We start from the raw sequence: 23430 nt of genomic DNA, 5'->3' as shown, positions 1-23430 counted from the left end.
CTTGGCCACATGGCACCAAGAAGAGCAGATCTGAGCAGGCTTCAGGGACAGAATCTCCAGCAGCCTCACGGGTCCCTCCACCCACGGGCCCTAAAGGTTGGTGAGAGGGTCTTCTCAGCTTGCCAAGAGGGGAGTGGGGTGCCCCCATAACTCAGGCCCCCTCGGGAGGCAACAGTGGAGGCCTGAGCAGACAGGGGCTCCCCAAGCAGGCAGGAGCTTGGATCCATTGTTGAGGGTCTCTGCATAAACCCCCTGAGGGAACTGAGCCCTGCCTGGAGGCCCTGCCCCTACCTGAGCACCTGAACTTAATCTCACACTGAATAGCAGCCCCGCCTCCGCTGAAAGCCCTGAGGCTGGGAAGCAGCATTTGAATCTCAGACCCCAAGAGCTGGCTGGGAGGATCTGGAGGCAAAGTGGGTGTGAAGAGAATACTCAGAAGTCAAGTCACTGGCTGAGAAAATGCCCAGAAAAGGGAAAAAAAATAAGACCACAGAAGGATACTTTCTTGGTGAACAGGTATTTCCTCCCTTCCTTTCTGATGATGAAGAAAAATGCTTACCATCAGGGAAAGACACAGAAGTCAAGGCTTCTGTATCCCAGCCCACCCAATGGGCTCAGGCCATGGAAGAGCTCAAAAAGGATTTTGTAAATCAAGTTAGAGAGGTGGAGGAAAAACTGGGAAGAGAAATGAGAGAGATGCAAAAAAAGCATGAAAAGCAAGTCCACACCCTGCTAAAGGAGACCCAAAAAAATGCTGAAGAAAATAACACCTTGAAAAATAGGCTACCTCAACTGGCAAAAGAGGTTCAAAAAGCCAATGAGGAGAAGAAGGCTTTCAAAAGCAGAATTAGCCAAATGGAAAAGGAGATTCAAAAGCTCAATGAAGAAAATAGCTCTTTCAAAATTAAAATGGAACAGATGGAGGCCAATAGCTTTATGAGAAACCAAGAAATCACAAAACAAAACCAAAAGAATGAAAAAATGGAAGATAATGTGAAATATCTCATTGGAAAAACAACTGACCTGGAAAATAGATCCAGGAGACACAATTTAAAAGTTATGGGACTACCTGAAAGCCATGATCAAAAAAAGAGCCTAGACATCATCTTTCATGAAATTATCAAGGAAAACTGCCCTGACATTCTAGAACCAGAGGGCAAAATAAGTATTCAGGGAATCCACAGATCACTGCCTGAAAGAGATCCAAAAAGAGAAACTCCTAGGAACATTGTGGCCAAATTCCAGAGTTCCCAGGTCAAGGAGAAAATATTGCAAGCAGCTAGAAAGAAACAATTCAAGTATTGTGGAAATACAATCAGGATAACACAAGACCTAGCAGCTTCTACATTAAGGGATCGAAGGGCGTGGAATAGCATATTCCAGAAGTCAAAGGAACTAGGACTAAAACCAAGAATCACCTACCCAGCAAAACCACGTATAATACTTCAGGGGAAACATTGGTCTTTCGATGAAATTGAGGACTTTCAAGCATTCTTGATGAAAAGACCAGAGCTGAAAAGAAATTTTGACTTTCAAGCACAAGAATGAAGAGAAACATGAAAAGGTGAACAGCAAAGAGAAGTCATAAGGGACTTACTAAAGTTGAACTGTTTACATTCCTACATGGAAAGACATTATTTGTAACTCTTGAAACTATTCGGTATCTGGGTACTGGGTGGGATTATACACACACACAAGCACACACACAAGCACACACACATAGAGACAGAGTGCACAGAGTGAATTGAAGAGGATGGGATCATATCTTTAAAAAATTAAATTAAGCAGTGAGAGAGAAATATATTGGGAGGAGAAAGGGAGAAATGGAATGGGGCAAATTATCTCTCATAAAAGAGGCAAGCAAAAGACTTTGTAGTGGAGGGAAAAAGACGGGAGGTGAGAGAAAAACATGAAGTTTACTCTCACCACATTCCACTAAAGGAAGGAATAAAATGCACACTCATTTTGGTATGGAAACCTATCTTACAATACAGGAAAGTGGGGGAGAAAGGGATAAGCAGGGTGGGGGGAGGATGGAAGGGAGGGCATGGGGAGGAGGGAGCAATTTGAGGTCAACACTCATGGGGAGGGACAGGATCAAAAGAGAGAATAGAAGTAATGGCAGGCAGGATAGGATGGAGGGAAATATAGTTAGTCTTATACAACACGACTATTATGGAAGTCATTTGCAAAACTACACAGATATGGCCTATATTGAATTGCTTGCCTTCCAAAGGGAAGGGGTGGGGAGGGAGGGAGGAAGAGAAGTTGGAAGTCAGAGTTTTAGGAACAACTGTGGAGCACTGTTCTTGCTACTAGGAAACAAGAAATACAGGTAAAGGGGTATAGAAAGTTATTTGGCCCTACAGGACAAAAGAGAAGATGGAGACAAGGGCAGAGAGGGATGACAGAAGAGAGGGCAGATTGGTGATAGGGGTAATTAGAATGCTCGGTGTTTTGGGGTGGGGGGAGGGGACAAAAGGGGAGAAAATTTGGAACCCAAAATTGTGAAAATGAATGTTAAAAGTTAAATAAAAAATAAACAAAAAAAAGAAAAGAAAAAACACTTAACTATGTTACCATTCCAAAATAATGTTAAATTATTTTGAAAATCATTCCAGAAATTAAACTTCTACTCATTTTACAAATTGTCAGCAATAAACAAAATCTTTATATAATTTTAAAATTTTAACTGAATTTACACAATTATATATGTTACTTTAAAAAAAAGTAAAGGATAATTTCATTTGCCTGATTCTGAAATCAATATTGAAATGCATTAACCATGGTCAGTTTCCAGGTTATTAACTCATGTTTTTCAAATAACAAGAAAATCAATTATATCTAAAACCAAACATCTGTAGTATCAATACTTATAACTAGAGAAAATTATTTTTGAAAATGCGCAGGACCTACCTGACTGGATTGCTGGTTAAGGACACTCTCAAAGATTCGAGGCAGTTAAGGAGTTTCTCTTCTGAGATGCCGGACCGTAATTCATGGACATATTCTTGAGAAGATAAGGTACATTCATGCTTGCTGTTTTTTAGCCCTCCCTACAAAGGCAAAGAGACAGACTATTTTAGGCAAGAGTAAGAAATAAATCACTACAACAGAACAGAACATACTTATGCATATGATTGTGTTACTTCATCCTGCAACTACAGAGAATGCTAGGCAGATACAGAGGAGGTTTTTAATGTATATTTGGGGGTTGGTGACTATTTAATACAGTTTGATGATGTTATGTGCCTGAGAACATCCTAATCACTACATTTCAAAGGGAAAATCACGGATAATGTTTTCAATCTGACAGAGAATATAGATACCCACCCTACATAAAGTGACAATATACTCTCTAAAGTGCTAGGATGAACAAATCTGGGTTAAAGATTAGTCTGTCTCTGCTTCTGAAAAGTCTATCTTATTATATTTGTAGGTTAAGAGATTTCCACTAGCATTCAGTAAGATATAGAGAATAAAATGTGATTACTATAGAACATTATATACAGGCCAAATGCATTCATTTAAATATGCCAGAAGTCAAGGTTATTTACCAAAAGTAACATGCCATCTGAAAATTTATAAAGCAAGAAACAAACTTCTTCAGTTCCAATTCAAACAAAATGTATTATGTGTTAACTCTGTGCAAGGCATTGTGGTAGGTGCTAGGATAAAAAAACAAAAACAAAACCAAAACATCTATCCTCAAGAAGCTTACAATCTAGTGGGGAGCAACATCATGTACACAGATGTTATACATGTAAATGCGCAGATACAGACATAGATATAAAGATATTGATGATATACACAGACATAGGAATAGGTATAGACAGACACACACACATACACGTGCGCACGCACACACACACACACACACACACAGGAAGCTAGGTGGGGCAGTGGAGAAAACACTAGCCCTGGAGTCAGGAAGATCTGAGTTCAAATCCAGTCTCAGCCAATTACTAGCTAAATATTCCTCAACAAGCTGTTTAACTTCTGTCTGCCTCAGTTTCCCCATCTGTCAAATGAGTATCATAATAGCACTTTTCTCACAGGACTGTTGCACCAAATGAGATAATATCTGTAAAGTGCTTAGCACAGTGCCTAGTACCTAGTAGTTGCTAAATAATGCTTACTTCCTTCTTTTTTTCTTATACATACATACAAAGTAAATGCAAAATTTAAAAATGGATGTGGGGAAAACATTAACAAAGAAGAGAATTATGCAAAGCTGCAAATAGATGGTGACATCTGGGCCCTGAAAGAACTTAGGAACTGCAGGAGTTAGAGGTGAAGAGAGAGGCTGTTCTGGGCAAGGGAGACATCTAACACAAAGCCATAAAGACAGAAGATGGAACGTCATGAATTGGAAGCATTCCCAGCCTGTTTGGCAGAAGTCACATCTACTAATCTGGTTTGGAATCACTGAAGTTAGTACTCTTGAGCAGCTGGAAATTCAACAGACAGACCCTAAGCTTCCTGAAAAACCAACAAAACTGCTGTCAAGGAAGACTTACTAAATACCATATGCTGTGCATGGTACTGGGGATACAGAGACAAGAAATCATGAATGAATCAGTCCCTGCCCTCAAACAGTTTAGGTTCTATGGGGAGGGGGGAGATGGGGTGGCGAATTTAATGGGGACCAACATCATGTACACAGATGTTATACATGTAAATGTGTAGATACAGACATAAAGATAATGATGATGTACACAGTCATATGAATAGGTATAGGAAGACCTTGCCAGAACAATGGCGAGATTGTGACAGGGACATGTACACAGAGAATGGCCCCAAGACTCAAGACTTAAGTGACTGATATGACTTCACAGTCATGAAATCCAATGTAAGAGTTGAGCACCTCAAGCTTAAAGGACTCACCCCCTGCCAGATGAGCAAAACTGAAATACAGAAATCACTAAATTGAGATATAAAAAGTAGGGACTGGCCTTTAAAAAAACTAACAAAACAGATAAACCTAGAAAACTTGTTACAAATTTGTACAGAATGAAGAGAGCAGAAAGAAGACAATAATGCATATAACGACCAGCACATTGTAAAGGGAATTAAGAATTTCTTGCAATAATTAATCAGGACTCCAGAAGATGCTAACAAAGCATGTTTCCCACCTGTTCATAGAGATCATGGACAAGGCGTGCAGAAGGAGAAACAGTTTGGAAGACATGATCAATGTGTGTTTGTTTTACTCAATGATATGCATTTGTTACATGAGAAGACTTCAAGGTTTGCTATTGGGTTTGTCTAGTTTTTTTTTGGGAGGACATAGTACTAGAGACACAAAAAAGAGAAGAGAACATCAATGAAAGTGTAAAAACCAATGAGAAAAGAGCAGAAGGGAATAAAGAAAGAGATAAAGACAAGCAAGGCAACTGGAGAACTTCAATGTTAAATTTATTATACTATTTAAAAAAAAGTTGTACATAAGAGATTTACAGTTTCATATGCAATCTTTTTCTATTCTTTATGTAATGTGTTGACTCTTTCATATGGGACCAGTTTGGTTGCTGAAAGGCGAAGAAAAGGAGTATTTGTATAAATAAAAATGATAAAAATTCACTTATGAAGAAAAATGGGCTGTAAGATTAAATATGAAGAGTAACAGACTTTTCTGAGAACCACTGAGAGGACTAGACCTTAAATCAATGTACTATGGGTATCTCTTTGGATCCAGAGGAATGAATGAGGTAATGAGAGCTGCAGGGCATTGTGGTCCATATGGCCTTTCAGGTTTGCAAAGTACCTGACATACGTTATGTCAAATGATCCTCACAAAAATCCTAGGTAGTTGCTATTGGTAGTCCCATTTTTACAAATGAGGAAATTGAGGCAAACAGAGGTGAATTTATTTGTCTAGCATCACAGCTTGCAACTGTCTGAGGCCAGATAGGAACTCAGGTCATCCTGACTCTAAGTCTAGTGCTTTATCCACTGGGCCACATAGCTGCTTTAAAAGGGACCAACCAAACAAAATATAACATTTTTAGAAAGTTAAAGTTTATAACTGAAAAAAATAAGTTAAATAATTGTCTGGAAACCATGGGAAGATTAAATAAAGACTGTTGCTTTCATACCTGACAAAGAAGGATTTATTTCTTGAGTTTCATCTCATAAGGGAAAGGTTTTCCTCCCTGGAAAATCCATACATGCCAGCATGAGTGCAGAATAGGTGAGCAAGACTCTCCCAAAGGAGTGGGAGTTCATGCCATGCTTGGCCCGTACTTACATATGGCAAAGATCACACTTGATAATGTTTAACAAGTTCAAAATAATAATCATTTTAAAAAATATTTTAGGTGACTAAAAGAGATGTAGGTGAAGCAGTGATGAGGGCCTGAGAAAAAGAGACCAGCTATGTGTGTAGAGAGTAGACAGATGCACCAGATGTAGAAAGGGAAAGATTTGTCAACTCGATCAGTTATGTGGGGTGAAGGAGAATGAAAAGCTGAAAACACTGCCAAGTTTATGAACCTGGGAGACTAGAAAAATTGTAGTACCTTAGAAAGAATTAAGAAAGTTTGGAAGAAAATTGGTTTTGAAGGGAAAATAATGAGTTCTCTCTTTAGACATGCTGAATTTGAGATGCCTCCAGGACATCTAGCTTGAAATACTCAGTAGGCAGCTGATGCCGTATGATGGAAGCTCAGGGGAAAGACGGGAGCTGGTTATATAGATCTGCAAATCATCTGCACAATGATGATGAAATCCCTCGAAGCTAAAGAAAGTCACAAATGGCAAACATATAGACAGATCCCATGGTGGAACCCAGAGGAATACCTACAGCTCAAAGGTTTATCCATGATTATACTGTGACTCCATTTCTCCTAAAGTCCATATTTTGCTTCATTGCTACTAACTTATATATACAGAATTGAGAACAGAAGGGAGTCTTAGAGATCATCTAGCCTAACCCCAATTTTACTGCTGAGGAAACTGAGACTTAAATAAATTAAATCACTTACACAAGGTCACACAAGTAGCAGAACCAGAATCTTAAACTAAGTTCCCCTCTGATTCCAAGTCCAAAGTTCTCTTCCTTATTTCATTATATAAGCAGCCAAAGATGGAAAGCATAGTCGGCATTAATGAAGAATGATTTATGAACTCAATATTGTCAATTCCAGACATTCCCACAGCCACAGGGGTTATGTGACACAGGGGGAAAATCTATTTCTTGAACTCAGGCAGAAGGCAGAATGAGAATAGGGGTCAGTAAATTTTATAGATTGGTTGACTTGAAACATTTTCAGTAGATCACATATTACAAGATATACATACTAGATATGACTTAAGAAATAATAAGTTTTACTGAGTTACACAAAGGAGGAAACTGAGGTCTACAATATTTCAATGATTTATTCAAGACCTCACAACTATTCTGCAGTAGACCTTGGAATGGATCCCACAGGTATGCAATAAGCCTACACTGCTTCACCATGTTCAATTATAATATATACATATATATATACACACACATGTTATAATATATAACCTTCATTCCAAAAAATCAGAAATCTGAAGCCTATTCAATAAGGCTAAAGATGATATTTTTAAGGTCACCTAATAGCAAAGGAATACAATAAATTAAAGTCTGGCTATTTTTAACAGGGTGGTAATACATGAATGGCTTATTATTAACATCCTGTTCTGATACTGAACAAAGGAAACAACCAGATAATGGATGGATAATAATGGAAATTTTAATTAGCTGCTCTGTATGAGATTAATGAAAATTACCACTGTGCCCATTTGATCTTTAAAAAATAATGCAGACAAAGTTAGCAGTTAGTGTATATCACACTATTCCAAAGCTAGGTGAACAAATAGCTTTCCTAATCTGAAGCTATTCCATAATTCGAAAATTATTAGGATAAAGGTATTTGTCAGAATAATATTTATACTTTTGTATTATGGTACACAAAGAACCTAAAGGTATTTGGGATCAATTGAGTATTCTTTTCTGATTAACTTAATTTGTGACTCAGTATGTTAAATGGTAAATTCTATAAAAACAAACAATATTTTCATGGAAGGAAGGTTAAGTTTGGATTACTTCTGATTTTAGATTGAATTAGTCTAACAAAAACATACTACTCTACTGTAAATGTGGACTTACAACTGGCAGAAAGCCTTTATATTTTTAACCTTTAGATATTTCTTCTGTCAAAGTTAATGAAAAGGTATTTAACAACATGATTCAATTGTTTCTGTTAGTTTAAATTTTTTAAATCGTCATTATTTGGTTAAAGGCAATTCAGTTTTAAGATGTATCCTCCCAGAAGGAGTCTCCTATGTTAAAATATGCACATTGTAAAATCATATGCAGTTCCATGAAAAACACGAGAGACAATTTTGTTCTATTATTTTCAAATCAGCATAAAACAGGGAGCCATCTGCTAGCCAAAGGCAAATTCCAGTGTCCTAAAGTGGGACCCACACAAATGGAGTCTCACTGGAAGGGTACACTATACATGGGGAGGTGTCTGAAGATGATACTATACAGACTTCATCAGACCCTGGAATGCTACAGGGCCTTCTAAATGATATTCGGAATCACTAACAAGTATTTGCCCAGTCTATACCAAATAAAGCAAATGGGGGAAGAAAATCTTTTATCAAGAGAATAATATACAAGCAAATGGACAGATCACTGAGTTGGTCTAACGGTTCATCTGTCTTGGAAAGATACCATAAATGGACAAATTATTTTGTCCCAAAATAGAATAGGAAGAAAATAGCTGGCTCAACTGAAAATGATACATTTTACAGTACTTCAACAATCTCAAATTTCTACCCTGAATCATAATCTAATCATTTTAAACAACAATATTCTTCATATAATGCTACATGACAGCAAATCATGGATTACCATCACCTCAGGAATAATTACAATTCCAGGTCAGACAAAGTACAATGGAGAGATTCACAGTGGGTATAAAAAGGCTACAGTGTACCTAAATAACAAATTACTTGTAAACATCAGTATAAAAGACTTCAACCAATATGCTGATGACCAAAAAGGAGCAAGAAACAGACATCAGGTGCTCTTCGAAGTGCTGGGGATAGGAAAAAAAAGGCTAAAATGGCCAGTCTGAGATGTCCAAAGAGGCAATAGGTGACATGTGACTGTAGAGGGCAGCAGTGACACTAAGGCTAGATATAATGATCTGAGAATGTTCTGTGAAGAGATGATGACTGACCCTTGTGGAAACCGATAAAATCACCAAGGGAAATAGTACAGAGGGAGAAGAAAAAAAAGAGCAGGCTAGAGCTTTGGGGTGCACCCACAGTTAGTGCAGATCCAGGAAAGCCTGATCAGAAGAATAGGAAGACAGATAGAAGGAGAACCAGGAAAAAGCAGGGTCACTAGAATCTAAAACAGAGAGAAGATGCAAGAAAAGAGAGGGATCAATGTGTCAAAGGCTATAGACAGGTCAAGGGGGAGGACTGAGAAAAGACAATGAAGAGATCATGGGGAGCTTGGGAGAGCGATTTCAGTTAGATGATAAGCTCTGAAGTCAGGCTGTAAAGGGTCTAGAAGCAAGTAAGAGGAAGGAAAGGAGCAGCATCTGGTATACATGGCTTTCTCCCGGAATTTAGTGAAGGAAAGGAGATGGAAGGATGATAGAAGGGATGGTTTTTTAAGGATGGGAGAGATATGGGCATGTTTGGGGCAGCAGATGTCTATCTGAATGTACAGGGAGACAAGAAATAACAATAATAAACATTTATATGGTGCTTTACAGCCTTACAAATATTATCTCCTTTTTTATTCTCATAACCACCCTGGAAAGTAGGTTCTATTATTTCTATTTTATACATGAGAAACTGAGGCTCACTGAAGTTAAGTGACTTGGGCAAGGTCACAAAGCTATTAAATGAGCTTCCTCATTCCAGATTCAGAATCTACCCAATGTGGCACCACCTAGTGGAAAGAGTGGGGAACACAGTTGGGAGCACAGTAATCAGCTCCAAACATCAGAGGGGATGAAGTGAAGGAGCACAAAGTGGAGGAAGATAAGTGAAAGGGGTGAGATGAGAAGAGGAGGGGAGGGGAGAAGAGGTTGCTCTCCTGGAAGGCCTCGGTTTTCTTTGCTGCTGGAGGAAGAGCTGCCCACAGAGGAGATTAGAATGTCTACAACTGAGGCTACAGGCAGAGGAATAGTGAAGTTAGGACGGTAGAAGAGTATGTTGGCTATGGAGCTGCGTTGGCCCAGAAGAAATAACACAAAGTTGTGACTTTCTCCAGCTCTGTTTGGTAACACATGAATAGGAGTAAAGGCAAATGATGGGACAAATCCAGGTTTGGGCCTTGGTAAGGTGTGACAGGGACAGAATTGACATTTAGGAAGCCAAGAGTACCGGACCATACAGAATGGCATAGGAAAAGTGGGACATCCCACGTGACGCCTGTGGAGGACTATGCGAGGACACAGGAGAGGAGGAGACCATATCACCGTGGAAATACAATGTGCAACGAGCTCCTGCCTGGTCACTGGTTTTCTCAGATACAGAGCACACCAAGAAAGTTGTCCTCACCAACAGAGTTCTCTTTAAACCCTTGCAAATCCAGCACAGTGCCTGGCATACGGCCAACAATTTTGGAAGATGTTTAATGAACAATGTGATCCAGGGGAACAGCTGTAATTTCCACAAAGTACTTCACCACTGCCCCATTTAAGGAAGAGGAAGAGGCTACAACAATCCTGTAAGCATCACTAGCAAAATAAACAGAAATCATGAATCAGCACATTCCAGACTTTTGTACTTGAAAATTCATCAAGTAAACAATCAAATGCTATGTCTGTTCTTCAGAGAATGGACAGTGGTCCATCCCTTCCCATCTTTTTGGGTTTAGCAGTTATCCAAAATAAAAAGTAAAAGTATTTTGCTTATTCATGGGAGTAAGAGATAAGACTATTATATGTAAATGAAGTCTGAAGACAATCCCATCAAAACCACTTATTTCTTTTAGTTTCCACCTTAACTTCTAACCTTCTCAGTAAGTGTTAAGGTGGAAAACTGCCCAGCTTAAATTTCATTTACTTCCTAATCCTCTACTTATGTACCAGTGCAACAGATATTCAATAAGAAAAAAATGACCCAAAATGAAGCAACTAAGGGTAAAACAAGAGACCTAGATAATTTAAAAATTATATATTAAGCCTCAGAACACTGGAAGCCAACTCTTCATCTAATTAGCTATCTGGTGAAAACACCTGTACATAAATACATATATGCATACCTGCCTTATACATGAGTATATATGGATGATTCAAACATGAAAAGAATTTCAAATGCTTTGCCAAGTTCCTAACAACAATAATTTTTACTACTTTCTACACAGACCTAGAAAAATTATTAAGAAATCCATATGGAGTAACAAAATGTGAAGAATCTCAAAAAAAAGTGGCAAGGAAGGGAGACTGTCAGTCAGTACCAGATCTCAAATTTCACCACAAAGCAATAATCTTTAGTGATTTGGTGCCAGTTAAATAAAAGGAAAAGGTTAATCAACAGGAACAGCATAATATCAAAGAGAGAAGCAGAATGTTTGATAAACCCGAAGACTTCATTTTCTAGAAGGACTCACAATTTGACAAAAACCGCTGGGAAAAGCACCACCTGGCAAAAACTCATACCAAATACCAAGATAAGTTCCAAATGTATATACCTCCTATATATGAAAGGTCACATCATAAACATATTAGAGAAATAAGGAAGAAATTACCTTTCAGATTTATAGATACAGGAAGCGTTTGTGACTTAAAAAAGCAACGAGAGTCTTATATGATAAAATGGAAATTTTTGATTATATGAAATTTAAAAGATTTTACACAAATAAATATAATTAAGAAAAAATTAGAAGAGAAACTAGTAATTAGGGGAAAAACTTTTGCTACAAGTTCCTCTGATAAGAGTCTCATATCCAAGTCATGTAAGGAAGTGATTCAAATTTATACACTAAGACCCATTCGCCCACTGATAAACAAAGGACATGTATAGGCAGTTTTCAAAGAAGAAATTCAAGCTGTCAATAATCATAGGAAAAAATGTTTGATGCCACTAATAATTAGAGAAATGAAAAGTAAAGCAACTTTGAGGTTCTACCTCATAGCAATCAGACTGGCAAAGATGATAAGAGAAGAAAATGACAAATGTTGGGGGAGCTGTGGGAAGATAGGGACATTACAGCACACTATTAGTAGAGCTGCAAACTGGTCTGGTTTTTTTGGTAAGCAATTTGGAATAATGCCTAGAAAGTTACCAAACTGTACCATCCTCTTTGATTCAGCTATATACCACTACTAATCCTATGTATCAAAGAAATTGAGGAAAATATTTATAGTAGCTCTTTCTGTGCCAGACCAAAATTGGAAACTATGGGGAAAGCCTAAGGAAATTACAGTGTATGAATACAGGAGAATATTATTATGCCATAACAAATGATGAAATGGACAATTTCAGAGGAAAAGGGGAAGATCTCTAGGAACTGATTCAGAGTTAAGTGGGCAGAACCAGAGGGACACTTCATACAACGATGACAGTACTGTAAGGACTTGAGAACTTCAATCAATACAGTGATAAATCACAAGTCCAAAAAAATGAAGATAAAACAAACTACTCACCTCCTAACAGAGAAGTAAGCATTCAATTTAAAATACAGGAACATATATTTTCAGACATGGCTAATGCAGGAATTTGTTTTGGCAGAATATACATCAAAGACTTTATTTTTTAAGAGTTTTTTTCCCTTACATGATCTAGGTATAAAAATTGACACTATAAACAAATTAGGGGAGCAAGGAATAGTGTGTTTGCCACCTTTATGAAGAATGGAAAAATTTTTGACCAAATAAGAGATAGAGAACATTAAGAAATGTAAAATGGATAGTTCTGATTACATTAAATTGAAAAGTTTTTGCACAAACAAACCCAATGCAACCAAGATTAGGAGGGAAGCAGAAAACTGGGAAAGAATTTTTGCAACTAGTATCTGTGGTAAAGGCCTCATTTCTGAAATATATAGAGAACTGAGTCAAATGTACAAGAATATACAACATTCTCCAATTGATAAAGGGTCAAAGGATATGAACAGGCAATTTTCAGAGGAAGAAATTAAAGCTATCTATAGTCAGATAAAAAAATGCTCTAAATCACTATTGATTAGAGAGATGTAAATCAAAACAACTCTGAGATACCACATCACACCTGTCAGAGTAGCTAACATGACAAAACAGGAAGACGATAAATGTTGGAGAAGATGTGGGAGAGTTTAAACACTAATTCATTGTTGGTGGATGTCTGAGCTGATCCAACCATTCTGTAGAGCTTTGGAACTATGCCCAAAGGGCTACAAAAATGTGCATACCCTTTGACCCAGCTATATTCCTTCTGGGACTGTATCCCAAAGAGATCATAAAGATGTGAAAGGGTCCTGCATGTACAAAAATATTTATAGCAGCACTCTTTGTAGTGGCCAAAAACTGGAAATCAAGGGATGCCCATCAATTGGGGAATGGCTGAATAAATTATGGTATACGAATGAAATGGAATACTATTGCACTATAAGAAATGATGAACAGGAAGACTTCAGAGAGGCCTGGAAGGACTTATATGAACTGATGCTGAGTGAAAGGAGCAGAACCTGGAGAACTTTGTACACAGCAACAACCACAGTGTGCGAGGAATTTTTCTGGTAGACTTAGTACTTCATTGCAATGCAAGGACTTAAAAAATCCCCAATGGACTCTTGAGGCAAAACACTTTCCACATCCAGAGAAAGAACTATGGAATTGGATCAGAGAATGAAGCAGACCATTTTCTTTTGTATTATGTTTTGTTTTATGGCTTCTCCCACTCATTTTAATTCTTCCATGCAACATGACTAAGGTGAAAATGTATTTAACAGGAATGTATGTGTAGAACCTATATAAGACTGTAGGCTGTCTCAGGGAGGGACTGGGGAGGGAGTGGGGAATGAGAGGGAGAGATGGGAAAAAAATCTAAGATATATGGAAGTGATCGTAGAACACTGAAAACAAATAAAATAATTTAATAAAAAAAGAGTTTTTTCCCTTCAATGTGGTTGAGGTTGGGAAGCAATAATGACAAGGACAGGTTATTTTTTAAATATTTGTTAGTTGAAAAAATAAAGATAGTAAATTAAAGAAAAATATCTTCCCCAACCAAGAAGTGGTCATTCACAGCCTTTGTCTGAAGACCTCCAAAGGGGGAAGGGGGGAACATCTTCCAAAGAAGCCCAGACCACTTAGGAATGCTCTAATTGTATACTTTTGAAGTAGTCAAAAAAAATGGAAATAAAGTACATACTAATCAAGTGAGGAATGGCTAAATAATGGTATATTATTAAATATTACTGCACATAAGAAATAATATTGTGAAACATTACCATACATAAACAATTTCTGAATAATAATGAAAAACAGTGGAACATTTGGGTGAACTGATAACATCATGAAGTAAGCTAAACAAAGGGAAGAGTACACAGGACAGCTGCGGTGATACAGACAAAATAAACATGAAAGTCATGTTCAATTACGAGTAACTGAAAGGACCAATTCTGACCTGGAAGCACAGAGACAAAAGACTGCAAGTGAGAATTCTACTCCAAAAGTCATTAAACTGGATCCTGTCTGACCTACTGATACCACAACTAGACCTACATCCCAAGGAAATCAAAGAAAGAGGAAATGGATTCAATATACAAAAACACTTTGTAACAGCTATTTTCATAGGGACAAAGAACTTGAAACTAAAGTGAGGCCAGCAACTGTGGACTGACTGAACAAATTATGAGATATGAAAGTACCAGAAAAAAATGATGAAAGGTTAGGATAGATATGGTAAAAGGTTTTTCAGAGATATTTGGGAAGACTGATATGAACTAACATAAAGTAAGCAGAACCAGGAAATGATTTCTAAAATAAAACTATAAAGATAAATTATTTTGAAAGATATAAGAACTCTGATCAAGGCATTATCCAAGAAGGATTACAGAGAACTGATGATCTTCCAACAGGACACATTCACGATACTACATCTTACACAAATAATTTCAGGCATAGATAATGAAGAGATTTGTACAAATACTTGTACTTGTAACAAGTGTTTGGTTTTGTTTTTAAATTGAGGAGTTGGCGGGGAGGGGTGCCCACACTGCTGGTGGAGGGAGAGAAAATAGATGCATGTTAATTGAAAAATAAATTTAAAAGGAAAAGAGACTATGGTTGTGGAAAGTTGTGAACATTGTTGGGTACATTTACTATGCCAGTAAGTTTGCTTCATTGCTTTTCATTATTACAAATGAGGAGGTTCAGTTGGGCCAGCTAAGAGAAGAGATATTTGGAAAGGACCCTGACCTAAAAACAAATTTATTTTTAAAAAGCTTCTCTCCATATTATTTATGTCATTAATATTAAACATCTTTAAAAATATAAAATTTTAGTGCCAGTTTTCTCCTAACACAAGAAAGTTGCCTCCTTGATCATTTTAGATTGTGAAAGACATTTTAGTGAAACTCAAGTCAAATAAAAAATAAAGCAGATATTGCACAGATACAATTCCATAAAAGAAATGAAAAGATGTATATACTTAAATTCAGAAATTGTATGATGAATAATATATACTATGTCAAGAATAACTTAATTCTGATGATGGCATATTTGATTAAGTATATTGGAAAAAATGGAAGTAAATATTTCAAATGATGAAGAAATATTTTTAATATACACAACTCATATTGCATTTTTCTGCTGTTCCCTAAACTAGGTAACTCAGTTGTTTCGGCCATTATACCAAGGAGCCCAAAGCCAAATCTTCCACTCTAAAAGGGATCTGTTGGAGAAGCATGCCTCCAACTTCTAGGCAGGTAGTGGGGGCTACAGAGATGATAGGGGCCACATATTTTCAGACAAGGTCAATATGTTGATTTGCTGTGGCTGGCTTAATTGTTACAAGGGAAAATTCATGGGGGGGGAGGGAGTCATTGGGAGGTGACAATGTTTATTTGTTTAAACATTAATAAAAGGCTTTAAGAGGAGAAAAAGAGAACTGCTAGCTTCAAACCAAGAAAAGAGCATTCACTGGAACATCCTGCAACCTCCACTCCAATGCTTCAAGAGGCAGGCATAGACTGGCTCAGGCCTGACAAGTGCATTAAACCTATCTGCAAAACTGTAAAAGCTGATCAAGGTGTCCTGCTGATAATCACCCAAGTAGAATTATGTTTAGGAATGTGCTAGAAAATATTCACCAAAGGCTGTGGAGAATGTGCAAGTGGCACACTTTCATTTTTAGCCTGCATTATTAAAACTTTTTTTTCAAGTCTAGACAATCAACCGAACAATAAATCAAGTTCTGATTGGATTTGTTTGTGGATTTGTTTGTGGATTTCTTAGGTATAAATGCTCACACTGCAAGTTTAACAATCAGCTCACCAGTCAGCTTAAGCTGGCCCCAGGACACCCCTGAATTCACAGTTGTAGAATACAAAAACCAGGTTTGTGTTTAGGAAGCAAAACAAACTGAAAGGAATAATACAAAATACCATTTAGATAAGAGGTAGAAAACCAGCTACATTGGGAGCCAAAGGCTACTTCAGTGTTTGAAATCTGAAGGAAAGGAATATAGTACAATAATGAGTAATTCTGGCACAAGGAAAACAAGAAAGAAACAAGATCATTTCCATCTTCACTTATTTTCCATAAAGCATCTAATATGGAAAACAGACTCTTTATTCTTCCTCTCATCCTTTTTCAAGTCCTTTCACTTAAGATTTCCAAGACATTTAGCAAATCCATTCTTACCAGACTTGGTTGGGCATACTCCATTTCTGGCCAAGAATCTGTCATCCCTGTATTATAAACCATACAGAAATCTAAAGCCCATTCATAGACTCCAAGTTTTTACCCAGCTATTCACTTTCCAAATTAATTTTTCTCTTCTGTTTCCCTTGCATTAAATTGGTAACAATAAGGAAAATGTATATGCTTCTATGGTCTCCAGTTTCTTGTCCAAGACTTCATAATCACTGGCTATATTAGTTAGGTTATCTCTGCAAATGTAATTTGTGCCTACAAGAAACAACCGAACAAGAGTCATTCATTTTTATAATCTTAGATAATTTTCTGGAAAGACAATGTAACCATCCTTCTATTTAGTTATAGGTCAAAACATCCATGTGCAATGTCTGGCCAAGACAGATACACATATACATTCAAACATACTCAGTATAGGTTGCCTAGACTCATGGTATCATCAGTTCTCTGAGGGCAGGGCCTGGGCATTTTCCCTTTCTTTGTATCTACAATGCTTAGAAAAGGGCTTAACTCATAGGAAACACTCATGATTATAGACTAATTCTACATCCAACTCCAAAAATATGTGAAAAAGACAAAGGAAGTAAGAGTTTTCACTTCCATAATCTGAATGGACGTAACAAACCCAAATAAAATACCTGGAAATGATGGAACGTACTCCCTATACAACTGATGGCATTTATAGTTTCCTTAAGCTTTTCTTGATTTTTTTTTAAGTAATTAATCTCTGCTACAAAGTACCAAATTTAATACCCTTATAATATATAGCAAATAGTACAAAATACAGTCTCTTCAAAGTTTTAGCCTAACCTGAAAGGGGAACCAGCTAAGTCTATAAATTTTATGGCTGAACAACTATTATCCAAAATAACTGTAATAATGTAATCATGGCTTAATGGATACAGACCTGGCACAAAGATCAGGAAGACCTAGGTTCAAGTTCCAACTTGGACATGAACTGGCTATATGACCCTGGACAAGTCACTTTAACTTCTCATCGTTTTAGGCTAGAGGCATCAAAATTGTCAACTCTGGGCTCCACATTATGCATCATATGAACCATAGTTTGTAATGATGAGAATAAAAAAGTCCAGCAACAAGACCCATTTCATGTCACTATTCATGCACCTGCCTGTTGACTAGTAGTACTTCAAGTGATCGTTTTCAAAACAAGAAACAACACCCTGTTTTTATAAAAGAATTATTTTAAAAACACTTTCTTTACAGATGACACTTTTCACTTAATATTGTAGGCTGATCATTTGCTTCTCAGTGAGAAGAAAACACAAAGAAGTCCACAATTTAACACATACACCCCCTAAAAGCCTCCATCTCTCATCTCTCTATCACCCAAAGTAGAATGTAGGAGTTATTAATTATCCCCAACAGTCATGTTAAGATAATTAGGCTCAGTTTGTTAGTAATGTCATTATAAACTTTCTTCCAGAATTGACTATGTGCCTTTCAGGCATACAAATATATTCAGTAAGGGTCTTAGAAGGCTAAGAGTATAGCTCATGATTTTCTAATGTAGATGTTTATTTTCTGTAAAAAACAACAATTTATGCTACATCAGTCAGATGTATACTGCCAAGTCCACATTTCTTCAAAGAGAAGGAAAAAAATAACCAACACCATCTGGAGTTAAGAGTATTAATGTGTCATTCAGATTGTCTCAACTGGTAGACTTCAGGGTAAAATTCTACAAAGAAGAAGTTGCTTTAATGTGTAGTTTGCGGGGAAATAGGAACTCTTTCAGAATAAGAAATCTAAGTCTCATAAGGAAAAGTGGAAATTCAGAGTACATTTTGGTAAGTTCCAGTACAAAGACTCATTTACTGACTCACAGACCTTGATAAGATAAGACCCCCTTGAAAGCATTGTGGTGGACAGACACAGTAAGATACACAGGAAGACATGGTTTTGGCCACAATCATCCACTAGTAAGAAAGCTTTGTTCCTCGCTGATTAGCAAAAACTTTAAGTGATCTATCAGAAATCCAAAGGCTCAGGGCAGCAAGCATTAGAGTATCACAGATTTGCAAGAAAAAGGCTAATAGAGGCCTTCAAGTCCAACCTCATCACATTATTGATGTGGAACTGAAACTAAGAGAAAGAAAGTAACTTTCCTAGGTTCAAAGGGTTAGTAATGTCTGAGGCAGCATTTCAACTGAGTTCTTCTTGACACCAAGTCCAGCGCTCACATTGTTGCAGCAGGATGCCATTATCCAAGGCCCCACAAATACCCAATCACAGGGTACTGATTCCAAACCAAATCCTTTCGCTACAAATGCAGCTTTCTTTACTGCCTGTTCTAAATGCAGGGTATGCTGCTTTACCCACTCCAACCTCAAAGGCAGGGTATGCCTTACCCCCTACAACCTCCAGATGAAGCTATAGAACCGATCCCTTTGGCTTGGGGCCCCAAATACCAGTTAACCATCTGACCACTAAGCCTCTTTTGCTAGATCTGCAGCCTACTTCATAGAGATGTCCTACTAGGCTTGATCCTAGGTCCTTTACTCTACTCCCTCTACCATTTGTGTCTTCTTCATTTCGTCAGTTTCCATGGATGAAATGATCATCTCTATGCAGACAACTTCCAAATCTATAACCTTCCTCTTGAAATACCAGTCTTGCTTCAAAAACTGCCCACAGGGAGGCAGTAGATAGAGTAGAGCCCTGGAGTCAGGAGGACCTGAGTTCAAATCTGAGCTCAGACACTTACTAGCTGTGTGACCCTGGGCAAGTCACTTAACTCCAACTGCCAATCCCTCAAAAAAAAAAATACCTGCCCATAGGACATCTCAACATGGAAGTTTCATCAGCATCTCTAACACAGTCTGTCCAAAATGTAATTCATATTTCTCACTAAAACTAATCCTTTTCCAAATTCCCTTTTTCTATCAAAGGCCCCCACAATCTTCCTAGTCATCTAGGTATACAACTCTGGGAGTTATTTTTGATCCTTCTCTGTCCCTCACCTCACCCCATCCCCAAAATCCCATCCTTTAGCAGTCTCCATAACATTTCTCACATATATCTGTTTCCTTCACACTACTAAAAGGCAGGCATATGATTTACTTAGGAAGGGAAAGGACTAAATATTTATATAGCACTTTCTGTGTACCAGGCACCATGCTAAGCACTTTTTTATTATCATCTCATTTAGCCCTCACAACAACCCTAAAAGGTAGTACTATTGTTATCCCTATATTAGAGGTAAGGAAACTGAGGCAGACAAGTTAAATGACTTGTGAAGGATAACGCAGCTAGTAAGTGCCTGGGTCCCATCTGAACTTCCTAACTGCAAGCCTAGTGCTCTAGTCACTGCACCTCTAACTTAGAACAAACAGTAATTGTGTCACGGTTGTATTTTGTCACAGCAATCATGGTATGTCACTATGATCTAGGTTTACCATGAAATAATCATGACCAATGAACTATGGGCTGGTTTCCTCACCTTTATTTGGCTCTCTAAAAGTGTTGACTTTAACTTTTAAGGCACACATATATTTCTGCTGTATTTTTAATTCTGTGGTTTAAAAGAAAGATATTACTGCAAAGAAACACAAATGTACTTCTTAAAGAGTCTACTTCAATGAATTTGAGATCTACTGCAAAAGTTGGTAGTGCTGCAAGGTAAAAAATCTGAAGATAATTCAAGGCCACTTTGGAAAAGGATTAGTCTCATAAAACCACAAAAGAAAGTGCAATTAAAAAAAAGAAAAATGAATAACAGTGCAAGGTAGTCTTCTTGAAGGAGGAGGAATAGCAAATAGACCAATCATACAAAGAACTACTAAGCACAACTATGAAGAAAAACTTTTTGGCATGGGCAAGACAACTGAAGAATGAGAATATTGAAGATTGAAAAAGGATAATTTTCACTTATGAAACTTACTTTTTCCTCTAGAGTTCTATCAAAATCTTTGCCAGAAGTCTAGATGAGCCAAGAATGCCTGAACATTTCATCTTTACCAACAGTTTTGAGGATTTTTTTTAAATTTCAGGTGGTCCTAGAAAGCTAATGTTTACTGAGAGAATTTAGGATTCTGTTCAATTACGGATTCTGATAAATATATTGCTGTACTGAGAAGCAGAATTCATCCTGATTACATAAAAATTTTCAGATGGAGATGGACTGTATCAACATGACCTAGTACCACACCATTTATTCAATAAATGGAAATTTATATGCTTTAGTGAGGTAGAAACTCATCTCATTTAAAGTGCATTGAAAAGCCATGGCTTTTAATCAAGGCTACATTTAGAAAAATGGATTCTGGTCATCAAAGGCACGCTTAATATCCAGTACGATATAAGTGTAGATTCCTGATGAAGAGCTAAACAATATGTCAAAGGTTAATAAACTTAGTGTCAAATTATATAAAACAAGTGATTGCAGCAAAAAAAGAACATATTATATGTACAAAAATGTAAAAAGTTGGAAGATTTATTCATATATCAATTAATTTTATTATGGGACATTGTCCCAAGCATTTCCCAGAGCATCGTGACTCAGGCCAGCATCACCTCTAATCCACCTATTTCAATAGACTCCGAGTCTCTCCATGGAGCTCTCCTATTGATATTAATGAAACATGATTCTGATCATGTCTCTCTCCTCTGCTCAAAAATTGACAGTGGCCATTTATGGCCACTACAGTAAAATCCAGTGGTTTTCAGTCTGTCTTATAAAAGCTCTCTAGAACTAAGATCTAACCTTTCAATCAATCAAGCAATCAACTGGTATTTATCAAGTGCCCACTATGTGAAAGGTATCATGCTAGGCATTGGAAACATAAATACAAAGAGTGAAATAATCCCTGTTCATAAGGAGCTTCCACTGGAATGGAGGGAGATAATGTACATATATAGGAATGCATATATATATATATATATATATCCATATTTATACAGACATAGAGTGTGTATATATATGTATACATGCATGTATGTATGTATTCAGCATATACAATGAGTAAATATGAATAAATACAAAGTAGTTTATAGAAATTATAGAGGCATACAAGTCATTTTGAGGTGAAGGGCATTAGAAGTTGAGGAATCAAGAAGAGGTAAGAAGATGGTATGTGCCAGGTGTGGGAAGGGAAGAGGACAAGCATCTACTAAGTGCCTTGTATGTGTCAGAAGCGCTGTGCTCAGTACTTGACAAACACTATTTTATTTGATGCTCACAATAACCTATGAGAGTAGGTGCTATTTTGATTCCCATTTTACAACTGGGGAAATTGAGACAGAAAGAGGTTAAGTGACTTGTCCAGGGTCACACATCTGGCAAATGTTTGTGGCATGATTTGAACTCAAGTCTTCCTGACTCCAGACCCAGTACTCTATCCGACTACTAGGGGACTCAGTTACATGTGATGGCCAGTGCCAATGCATAGAAAGGTGTCTTACGTATGTAACAAATAGTAAAAGAATAATGAAAAGGCTAGTTTGGCTGGATAACTAAGTGTGGGAAAGGGAGTTAATGTTCAGTGAGGCTGGAAATATAGACTGGGGCAAGGCTAGAGAGTTTTAAAAGCTAATCAGAAGATTTTTGATTTTATCCTAGAAGTAACAGGAAGCCTGGAGTTGGAGTTGATTGAGTAGAAGAATCAAATGTGAGTTTCAGGAAAAATCACAGGAATGGACTGGAGTATGGAAAAATCTGAGGCAGGGAGAGAGATTAGGAGGCTGTTACCCTGCCCAGACAGGAGGTGATCAAGGTCTAAACTAGGGTGGTAACCATGTGACAAGAGAAAGGATTGGATTTCAGAGATGTGATGACAGATTTAGCAACTGTTTGGAATAAGAGGGTGAGGTGACAGAGTGAGAAGTCCTGGATAATGTCCACATTAATTTATGTGAGAAGTGAGGAAGATCCAAATGAATGTGGTAGCAATGGGAGTGGAGAGAGGGGGCTGAATAAGACATATATTGTGGCAGGAGAAAAGGCAAAATTTGGCAGCTCGTTGGCTACATGAGGTGAGAGAGCCTAGGATGGTAGGGATGAGGCCAAGGTTACATACCTGGCAAACTAGAACAATAAGGATTCCTTCCTTCAACAGATACAGGGAAGTCTGGAAGAATGAAGGGTTTGGAGGCAAAAAAGATGCATTCAGTTCTAAACAAGTTAAAATGAAGATGCCTTCTATTCAGTTTGAAATGTCCAAAAGGTAAATGTGACAGGATACTTAAGCTCAAGGCAAATACTAGGACTGGCTATTTGGATCAGATTGCCATTAAGCTCTGAAGATACAGAGATCTTCAAAGTTAAATTCATGAGAGCTAATGAGGTTTCCAAGAGAAAGAGTACAGAGGGAGAAGAGGACAGGGCCCCAAACAGAACATCAGAGAACAGGGAGGCAGCATGAGAGGGATGATGAGACAGCAAAGGAAACCAAGAAAGGAGAACTAGAAAGGTAGAAGAATCAGGAGACACTAATGTCATAAAAACCCAGGCAGGAGAAGGTGGGCAATCAAGTAGGTGAAGGAGGATTATGATGGGGGGGGGGGCGGGAAACCTCACATTTGGCAATTAAGAGATCACTGGTAC

General features: G+C 37.5%; 1 protein-coding gene across 7 annotated transcripts in view; it reads right to left on the bottom strand.

The window, feature by feature from the left end:
- Positions 1 to 23430, bottom strand: part of DIAPH2 (diaphanous related formin 2) — a 1011052-nt gene that overhangs the window by 793190 nt on the left and 194432 nt on the right. For all 7 annotated transcript variants that reach the window (XM_072625718.1, XM_072625715.1, XM_072625716.1 and 4 more), the window contains one exon: positions 2917 to 3056. In XM_072625718.1, coding sequence (XP_072481819.1) covers positions 2917 to 3056 — 140 coding nt within the window. The remainder of the gene's footprint in view (positions 1 to 2916; positions 3057 to 23430) is intronic.

The sequence above is a fragment of the Notamacropus eugenii genome, chromosome X, assembly GCF_028372415.1.
Source record: "Notamacropus eugenii isolate mMacEug1 chromosome X, mMacEug1.pri_v2, whole genome shotgun sequence".
Lineage (NCBI taxonomy): Eukaryota > Metazoa > Chordata > Mammalia > Diprotodontia > Macropodidae > Notamacropus > Notamacropus eugenii.
The sequence above is the reverse complement of the archived record's forward strand: the minus strand, read 5'-3'. Positions and strand labels throughout refer to the sequence as shown.